The sequence below is a fragment of the Penaeus japonicus genome, unplaced genomic scaffold (genome assembly GCF_977035675.1).
Source record: "Penaeus japonicus unplaced genomic scaffold, GWHDUDI00000001_assembly GWHDUDI00000001, whole genome shotgun sequence".
NCBI lineage: Eukaryota > Metazoa > Arthropoda > Malacostraca > Decapoda > Penaeidae > Penaeus > Penaeus japonicus.
In genome coordinates this window covers 42,769,866-42,779,865 of record NW_028234403.1, presented here as the reverse complement: position 1 = coordinate 42,779,865, position 10,000 = coordinate 42,769,866, and the positions used below count along the sequence as shown (strand labels likewise).

At 49.4% G+C, this 10,000-nt stretch overlaps 1 protein-coding gene across 1 annotated transcript in view; it reads right to left on the bottom strand.

Moving 5' to 3' along the window:
• Positions 1–10,000, bottom strand: part of LOC147472545 (uncharacterized) — a 22,216-nt gene that overhangs the window by 12,096 nt on the left and 120 nt on the right. Inside the window, exons 1-2 of the mRNA XM_086546817.1 lie at positions 9,931–10,000; positions 8,466–9,059 (exon numbers count right to left, since the gene is read on the bottom strand). The exon at positions 9,931–10,000 is cut by the window's right edge and continues 120 nt beyond it. Of these exons, the coding sequence (XP_086402943.1) occupies positions 8,466–9,059; positions 9,931–10,000 (664 nt within the window). The remainder of the gene's footprint in view (positions 1–8,465; positions 9,060–9,930) is intronic.

The following is a 10,000-nucleotide window of genomic DNA, read 5'->3' as shown; positions in this document are numbered from 1 at the left end:
CCTCGGGACCCGCATACTTCCATTTTTATATCCACCTCAGCCTTCTCTTCACCCTAAAACGCGCCCCCCCCCCCCCCCGATGTCCCCTTCCTATACCGTCCTTCTTTCTGCACTATCCTCCCTCCCGTCATCGTCTTCCTTCCCTCTACTCTCCTCCTTCCCTCCACTGCCCTTCCTCCCTCCCGAACATCCGTGGCACCTTGCACACAGCCAAGCGTTCAATAATCCTGCCATGTAGACCAAGCTAAGTAAGAGACGGCGGGCACCGGTACAGCATGGCGGGCAAGACGTGGTGCCCCTGCCATCAACTACCACCACAAGCCAACTATGTGGTGTTCCCGCACACCTGCCAACATGGTGTACATTCTGGAGGTCCCACACCACCTGTGCTGCTACCCTGCGATGTCGGGGTAAGACCACCCTCCATGTGTCACTCCCACACCTTGCACACTTTTACATTTACAAACGTAAACAAAGAGGCGCGCGCGCGCGCGCGCGCGAGAGAGAGAGAGAGAGAGAGAGAGAGAGAGAGAGAGAGAGAGAGAGAGAGAGAGAGAGAGAGAGAGAGAGAGAGAGAGAGAGAGAGAGAGAGAGAGAGAGAGAGAGAGAGAGAGAGAGAAAAGGAAAGAGAAAAAGAGAAAGATAGAGAAAAAAGAAAGAAAAAGAGAGAAGAGAGAGAGAGAGAGAGAGAGAGAGAGAGAGAGAGAGAGAGAGAGAGAGAGAGAGAGAGAGAGAGAGAGAGAGAGAAGAGAAGAGAAAAGAGAGAAAGAGAGAAAGAAAAGAAAGAAGAGAGAGAAAGAAGAGAAAGAAAGAGAGAGAGAAGAGAGAGAAAGAAAGAGAAGAAGAGAAGAGAAGAGAGAGAGAGAGAGAGAGAGAGAGAGAGAGAGAGAGAGAGAGAGAGAGAGAGAGAGAGAGAGAGAGAGAGAGAGAGAGGGGGGGGGGGAAGAAAGAGAAAGAAAGAGAGAGAAAGAAAGAGAAAGAAAGAAAGAAAGAAAGAAAGAAAGAGAGAGAGAGAGAGGGGGGGGTGACAGTCAAACATACCGACAGACAGCGAGTGACATCAATGACATCAATATCTCTCACCCAGAGCCCTTTCGTCCCTTAGCACATCTCCGACAGACTATTGGCTACCAGGCCTCCGATCTCAACCATCATTAGGCTTCTTCTCATTACCACCATCTGACCTGCAAGCCAAGTTTGTTCGCAATATCACCTGGCTTCTCACTACTACCATCTGGCATACTACCTCACATACCACTAACCTGCACGACGTACCACTCGTTACAGCCATTGTCGGGCTTCCAAGATCCAGCACTTTTAAAACTGGCCACCATCCCCGACCTCATCACTGTCATTTCTGCTGCTCTAACATCCGCCTGCCTTCAAGCTAGACTGCAGCCTCAGATCCAGCCCGCAAACCTGGTCATCAACATCCGCCCACGACCCCCTTGCCTAACTGCCCACCCTCATCGGTGCTTCAACCCTTCGCCTGACCGACCGACCCACCCACCCACCCACCCACCCACCCACCGACCGACCGACCGACCCACCCACCCACCCACCCACGAGGTGTGGCAGGAGCGGCCTCCAAGACCGGCCATTACTGGAGGCTGAGGCCGTATTGTTGTGCTGGGTAACCCGACACGTGAGTGCTGCCTTGCTGAGCCACGGTTGGCTGCTGGCCCGGGCAGGGGGCACTGCCGCCCGTATACCTCTGGCAGCCGGTGGGCGGGGCACCCCTGTGACGTCATGTGGCGCCGCTGTGTCTGGGAATGTGGTCATCCTCGCCACGGACGCTCAGCTCTGGCCTGCCAGCCTGGCTGCCTCCTTCCTACTCCTCCTTGCCTAGTTTGCCTGCCCCTTTCCAAGCCTCCTTTACCCAGTGAACCTTCTTCCCTTCAAGCCTGTGTCCTGTCTTTTTTTTCCTCCTCCTATTCTCCCTGCCTGCTTGAGTGCCACACTTTACCGTCTCTCTTCCGGTCTGACGGCTTTTCTCCAGCCTACCAGCACCTTACTTCTTTTTTCCTACCCGTCTGCATTGTAGCCTAACTCCTCTTCTACCCGCCCTCCTCCATTCTCTTCCATTCGGAAGACACCCTCGTCTGGTGCGTGCATGCGTTCCTGTCTGCCAGCCTCTCCAAGCCGGCCTTCCTGCCTTCCTGACCTCCCCTTGACTACCTGATGCCATATATGTTTATTTATCGCCCTATTGGCCCGTCGAGATTTTATTCAATAATTACAACAGTGCCTTTGATTTCTCCTGCTTGCGGGGGGGCTCCGGCGGGGTCTTTGCGGTGACTAGGCAAAGAGAACAGCTAATGAGCCTTCCTTATTGCGGAGCACGTGCGATAACGTGCTCGGGCTTCATCTTCTTCGCAATGCCACGGGAAAGATAACATCCTCCACGGGCAACACGTGTTATCTGCCGGATATGACTAATGACGGCGGCGTCACTCTCGCCTATCACCGACAATTCTTTATACTGACGAAATGCGCAACGATGAACAGGCTCTCGCTCTACTACAAGACGTTCAAGCATAGGTTATTCTCACCCGAAAAATCCTGCGGCGGTCGGCATACCGCTAGCAATGATCAGACATATTTACGATGAGGCGGTAGGCTAACGGTAAACAGTGGTGAGAAAAAGTTAGATTCCCAGGCTGACACATACGCACGAGAGAAAAGACCGACTAGAAGGCCTTAGTGAATGTGTGCGCGCGCGTGTGTGAGGGGAGGGTGCATGAGTGAGTGAGTGTGTGTGTGTGTGTGTGTGTGTGTGTGTGTGTGTGTGTGTGTGTGTGTGTGTGTGTGTGTGTGTGTGTGTGTGTGTGTGTGTGCGTGCGTGCGTGCGTGCGTGCGTGCGTGCGTGCGTGCGTGCGTGCGTGTGTCTGTGTGTGTGCGTGCGTGTGTCTGTGTGTGTGTCTGTGTGTGTGTCTGTGTGTGTGTCTGTGTGTGTGTCTGTGTGTGTGTCTGTGTGTGTGTCTGTGTGTGTATCTGTGTGTGTGTGTCTGTGTGTGTATCTGTGTGTGTATCTGTGTGTGTGTGTGTGTGTGTGTGTGTGTGTGTGTGTGTGTGTGTGTGTGTGTGTGTGTGTGTGTGTGTGTGTGTGTATCTGTGAGAAAGAGAGAAAGAGAGTGAGAGAGAGAGAGAGAGAGAGTGAGTGAGTGAGTGAGTGAGTGAGTGAGTGAGTGAGTGAGTGAGTGAGTGAGTGAGTGAGTGAGTGAGTGAGTGAGTGAGTTATATGCAAGTTAATGTGAGTGGACTTGGTTGAGTGCGTGTAGGGGTTGGTATTGTATGTGGATGCCTGAAACCCTCAGACTATGAGATAAATGACTAAGCATCCCACGGAAGCGTCACCATCATTAGTGGGGAAAATCTACTTGGGGAAATCTGTTTATTTACAAGCGACGTAACACGATCGGTTTATTATGCAAGAGGGCCCATTACTCTCCACGCGACCCTACCCTACTCTTGCCTCTAGTACAAATCATGGGGAAAAACCTGTGATTTTTATCCAAGAAAGAGGCGTTCCTTCACTTGGACGCAGTTCCATTCAAAATCTTTATGAAATATAGAAATAAGTAATAACACAAATTCAAATTCATAGGATATGCCAGTGGGTTGATAGATAGATAGGCTGTCTAACTTATAGATATGTTAACTTATATATATGCTCTCTAACTCATAGATATGCTGTCTACCTTAGCAGTATGCGTGTTAGGCTAGTGACCTGTTCTGCCCTGTCCACTACTAGAAGTGACTGACTGTTTTCCTAAGAGTTGATTACGTTCTAGAGACCTCAAAAAAATTAATGAACCTGAGACATTACATTACGTTCAATATCCTTAAGGAGTTGATTAGCTGTTCGGTTGGCTGATAAAGTACACGGAGCATATGAGACGATAAGGTGCAACTAATCTTCCATTCCCGGTCCTTTATCTTGCATTTATCTTGCATCTTGCATCTATTAGAGGTTAGTTAGTCTTGAGTAGATTACGCAGTGATTTTGGTCTAGTGAAGTATTTCAAAGCAGCCTTTTCCATTTAATAGGGGAGGTCTATCAGGGATCTCTGGGCACGGTAGCAGGTACTGTTGTCACATATAACCCTTTTCTGTACTGCTGTGGTAACATTTATCTATTCTGAGAGATGTAATTTCCTAGAAGGACCGGCATTGTATCCTACGGCGACTCAGAGCTGTTTGTTGTTGATGCCACCTGTATTGCCAAAATATGGTATTTTCCACAAAGGAATAAAAACGCCTCATATACTGGATCTGCGAGTCATACTCCTGCAGAATTAGCGCTCCCGCTGAGGCTTTGGTGACGGATGGAAGCGGCTAATAGTCGATGCAGTTTGTCCGTGCTTCTTCTTTAGCTAAAGTGCCTACCCTCTCAGTGCCACGGGTTCCTATATGCGATGGGACCCAGGGACAGCGCATTCCGTATCAAGTTTATGATCTTGTTTAACAGGTACATTGAGATGTTAGTCAATGGCAAGCATTTAGGGTTTGTAGATGTTAGAGACTGGACGAAATTTGTGCTGTCTGTTGCAATAACGATGTCTCTAGTTCCGTTCTGAACAATATTATCGCGAACAATTATTATATGTTGCAGCGATCCACGGTAATTATGACGGTGTAGTGTAGCTGTCGTCTGATATACTGACTGAGCATGAAGAATCCTTCCTAACTTCCTTAACAGAAACTACCCAACAGCCGGATACAAATCAAGAAACTGAAACTGAAAACGAAAATGAAAAATTGAAATAGTACTTGGAACGATTTTACGTATCAATTCAACCTTCCATTACATAAAAACCGACTTCGAGAAAAATAAAATGAAAAAGTGAAACAGCGTTCGGGATTGACTTTCTTCATTCCAACGCGCCCGAAACCTGAAACGCAGTCTGCCCGTCTTGTCCGGCGTCTGCTATAAATCTCAACGTGAATCGCAGGCCCTGCCATCTTCTCGGCTTGCTCCTTTTCCAGTCTGGATTTCGCTCCCGAGTGGTTCCTTATTTTCTTTCTTTATCGTTGTTTACCAACCACCCTTCCAGCCACTCCGCTTCCCCAAACCACATCGCTAACGAGGCAAACACGGACATCCAAATTAAAACGCCAATACATATGCATATGCTAGGCCAGTTAGTCGTGTGAGTGCCCTCGATTTCTTTTTTCATTTATTTTTTATCTGTAACGTGTCAAGACTTAGTGGAAATGTGAGGCAACATCCGGTGGTCGGGGTACTGTGAGTCAGCCAGTGGAGCGCGTTCATACCTGTCTCACCACTACTTACACACCTGGCCGCTCGCTGTCCAGAGCTGCCACTGGACCATATTTCGTGCAAGGAAACATGTCGCGTGGGATCAATCTGATGAGAACGATGATAATTTCTCTACCATATGACCAACTGCCTTGATGATATGTTTCGTATATCGTAATATATTCTTCCCGGGCCCTGGGGATTTTCCCTGGTATCCCCTCCTCCTCCTCGACCGGCTTGCACCTGGCTCATCACCACTTACACATCTGCATCACCACCACCATCATCCTCACAAGCCCAAGCCTTCACATGAACTCACGTACTCGTCGTCGCTAGAAACCTCCCTGCGCACGGGCCAAACACCAACATCGACGTCGCCTCCGCCTGTCGATGCGTCATAACCCGTCCAAGCCATCAGCTGATAACGGAGAAGATTCGTCCCCCTTCACGTCATGTTCCTGACATGTCGTTATCACCTCTGACCACATGCAACAAACAGACGAATCAGAGAGAGCGTGTAGCAGTATGTATGATCACATCCTCCTAATCGGGAAACGTTGCAACTGTGAAATGACAAGTGACTGAAAGATCGCCATAACCACCTCATCCGACACTTATTCATCAACTAAATAATTCACTTATTCACCATACCATAAAACAAAAATAATGATTATTGTTATTGTTCTTTTTTAAATACTAGTCCAATGCATAAAAATACATGGGGAGGCCCGGGATTCGAATGAGACACGAAGAGTTTGAAAAAGATTAAGCCAAATTATGTATCCAGTGGGCGGGGGAGGACAATGAGGCAAAGAGAGGGGCGTGGTGACATTAGGAGAAGTGAGGCGAGGCTATGAGCGTGAGGGAGGGGGGAGTCAGGGAGTGAGAGGCTTACAACAGACCGGGCCAACTCAGGTTACTGCAAGAATTACGAGGCCGAGGATGAAGGGTATAGGGGAAGGGAAAGAAGGGGAAAGAGGCAGGTGAAGGGGGAAGGAGGGGGTGGGAGAGGGGAAGAAGGAGGCAGGTGAAGGGGAAGGAGGGGGAGGGGGAGGGGGAGGGGGAGGGGAAGGAGAGGGAGGGGGGGGGAGGAGGAGGAGGAGGAGGAGGAGGAGGAGGAGGAGGAGGAGGAGGAGGAGGAGGAGATGAAGAAGATGAAGAAGATGAAGAAGATGAAGAAGAAGGGGGAGGGAAAGGCCTACATTTTGGGGTAAGAACGATGGGCGGTGGGGAAAAGGGGAAAAGGGGAGGGGGGGAGGGGAAGGGGGAGGGGGAGGGGGAGGGGGAGGGGGAGAGGGAGAGGGAGAGGGAGAGGGAGAGGGAGAGGGAGAGGGAGAGGGAGAGGGAGAGGGAGAGGGAGAAGGAGACACACGCACACAACCTTCATCTATACATACACACCGTACATATATACATACATATAAACCTTTGAATAAATACATACAAAACAACATACAAGAGGCAGGAAACAAATTCATTTATCTGCCGCTTAAATAATTTCCAGCTTATCTCCGCCGCACCTGGCCAGTGAGGGATGTCGAGAAGAGGCTGTTATCGGTCATGTACAGTCGCCTTGCATGCCCCTCTCCTCCCCCCGCCCCCATTCATTTTTCTCTTCCCTCTCCTTCCGTATCTCTGATGGCCCCTCTCTATCAGGGAATAATCATCTGTCGCGCATACGTAGGTCTAGTTTGCTCTCTGCATTTTATCTATTTCTTTCTCATCTCTCGCTCTTTCCCTCTCTCTTTTTCCAATCATCCCTTTCCCTCTCAATCTTCCTCTCCCACTCCCTCCCCCTTTCCCACTTCCTCTCCCCCGGCTATCCATAAACCCTTTCCCTCTCCTCCCACTCCTAGTTTCTCCCCCTCCTCTATCCTACTTCCACTCCCACTCCCGTTAGCCATCCGAAAGTGTATCGTAACCAACGCAACCGAAACAAGATCCTTCAGTCTATCCTTTCCGTGTTTCCTTTCCCATGCTATTTTGGGCAAAACATTTTTGTTTGCTCCCACGCTACACTTCCCACCTGATGCGTCTCTTTCACGCCCACGCCATCATCCTCCATTGCCATTAATTACACGGGCGGCTACACTGGAGATACTGCAGCTGATGTGACTAGCTTACTGGACTCGCCATAGCGTACCTGTAGTTACGTTACGTTCAGCGGCATTTCAGGTTACTACATTCAAAATAGATGACTCACGATGTTATTGTTATGAACCATACGACCACGAAGAACAATACTTTTTTTCGTTTACCAGAGAATAATGCCTTAACCTCTACATGAAAAAATAAGGACAACAAAATCGTTGAATGTAGGCCTACTTGCGAATGATTCTCGGATATAGTTGTTGTTTTTCTAAAGTTAATAACTTCTGCAACCGTCATATTCAGTAATGTCTAGCAAAACGACTGCTTCTCATCTGAAAGGTCGTCTTATTTTATAATTTTGCTTATTAATCAGCAATATCCATCAATTATAAGTCTTGGCCCGACTACGACATGAACCTGTACTGGCGAAACACCGATCCCGAAAGAGCAGCATCTGCGTCCCGCTAACCTATACAACAGCCAAACCGGGAAATACACGATTCCATAGAAAATGACACATGACAACCCTTTCTAACATTACAGCCACCGGCGAGCAGTGGTGATGAGTCTTCACCACACAACGCTTTCATCATCATTAGTCTCGGCTCCAGCTACAGGTCACTGGGTCCATTCAACATTGCCCCTCTTTACTCTCCCCGCCCCCCCCTCCTCTCCTTTCCTCCTCCACCTGCTCCCTCACCATACCCACGTCATGGCATCTGCTCATCACTCGCGCCCAGGACTTGAGTTGTCGTGATGACAGGTGATCATAAATAAGATCTTTTCAATGGGCTGTGCAGGGTTGAGAAAATACTGGAAAACTGAATTCATATCGTCCACCCAAAGATCAACGGTCTATTTAAGACCACGGTCCTCAAAAAAAGACCCTCGCAGCCATAAGCCTAACCTTAAGCCCTACAAATGACTTAGTTAAGTGAGAAACAAGATTCAAAACCCTTAACCACCCAAAATGCGTGCTGTTTCTTGCAAGGCGACGAGTGCTTTTGACGAGCCTTAATTCTAAGGAGACATTCAGCATTCCTGCCCCCCCCCCTTCCACCGCCACCCCGAGCTGTCACCCTCGCTGTCACACCACACCACGGAGACTTACCCGAGTATGACGGGGAGGAGGTAAAAGCAAGAGCTCCTGACGGTGGTTCTTCAGGGGTCACGTCCTCTACACAACCGCGCGCGGCTCGGCTTCTCGTGTTCTCCCTCTCCTTCTCTCTCTCTCGTCTCTCTACCTCTCCTGACGCGGTGGCTATCAGAGGTGAGGGCAAAGCTCCACGGACACGTAGAAAGGATCCATGGACAGTGGAAAACAACAAGGTTCTCCACCGGGAAATGTACCAGTCTGGTAGTTCTTCTCTCGCCCTAAGACACGGGCTTTCGAACCAGACTTCTTCTACTACTACTACTAACTCCTTGCACTCACTGTAAACACATTCCCGCACAATGACACCCGCCGTATCCTCATACACCTTACATAAATGAGATACTCGAAGGCAGATCGTAGCTGATGAACTCACACAACAGAAAGAAATGAAGGTATATTTCTGGGTACAACGGAACGTTCGCCACAACAACCTCCGCACAACACAACTAAAGCCCAACTGTACTCTCCTGGTCACCCTAATCCTAGCGCATGTCAAGCTCCTTCTACTCGACCACCTTACGTCGATATATCTTACGTCAATGTATAGATCTTATCTTGCACTGTCGTGATGGACTACGTTCGTTGTTGAAATAATAATAAAGTACTCCGATGAGGGGTCTTATTACGTATTTGGATCTCCGAGGTTCGTGAGAGTTAGCATGTGTGGGGAGGGAAGCCCTGCTCGGCGCGGCGCCACACTGTCCATGAATGTAAGCGGTGTTGACGTAACCTACCCGATGTTTAGCAGGATTTGGAGATGTTTTATAATGTTTCACTTCTAACTTAATCCCGTAGACATCGCTTCCGTAGAAGTCTATGATTGTTTGATTTGCGTACTTAATGTAATAGAAAGATCGGCTAGGTCCGTGGCTAATCGATAACTTACACCATCATGTACGCATACGCTGGAAGAAAATAAGAAATAAAACATAAATACCCCAAAATCAAAGATAATTTCCCACAAGTTAAAACGTTCGAGTCGCACGGACATGATTGCCAACCTTAAAATATCGTGGTGGTGTCCCCAGCTTGCTCGGCGTGGGGTTGCCCTCTCTCCCTCCCTCCTCCCTCTCCCTCCCCCTCCCTCCCTCCGTCTCTCCCTCACTTGCTGCCTCGCTCCCCCCTTCCCCTTGTCCCTCCCTCCTCCTCTCCCTCCCTCATGCCTCTTCTCCCTTCTTATTCTTCCACATACCACTACTTCCGTCCTGCAACCTCCGTCTGCGAACATTCGCGCGAGCAACGCAAGCTCTTCTACCTCTCTCCATTTTTTAGATTAACGTTTACTTTTCCTCCTTTTCGTTCGCCGCCTGCCTTTACCCACCTGCCCCCCCCCCTCCCTCCTCTCCACTACCTGTCTCCCCCACCTGTCTTGCTGTCCACCATCCATGCCCTCCACTACACCTGAAGTGCCCTCCGCTACACCCGTTCGCGCTCACCGCTCCACCTGTCGCGCCCTCCATTCCACTTGATCGTGGCGTGCCCTTTTTCCT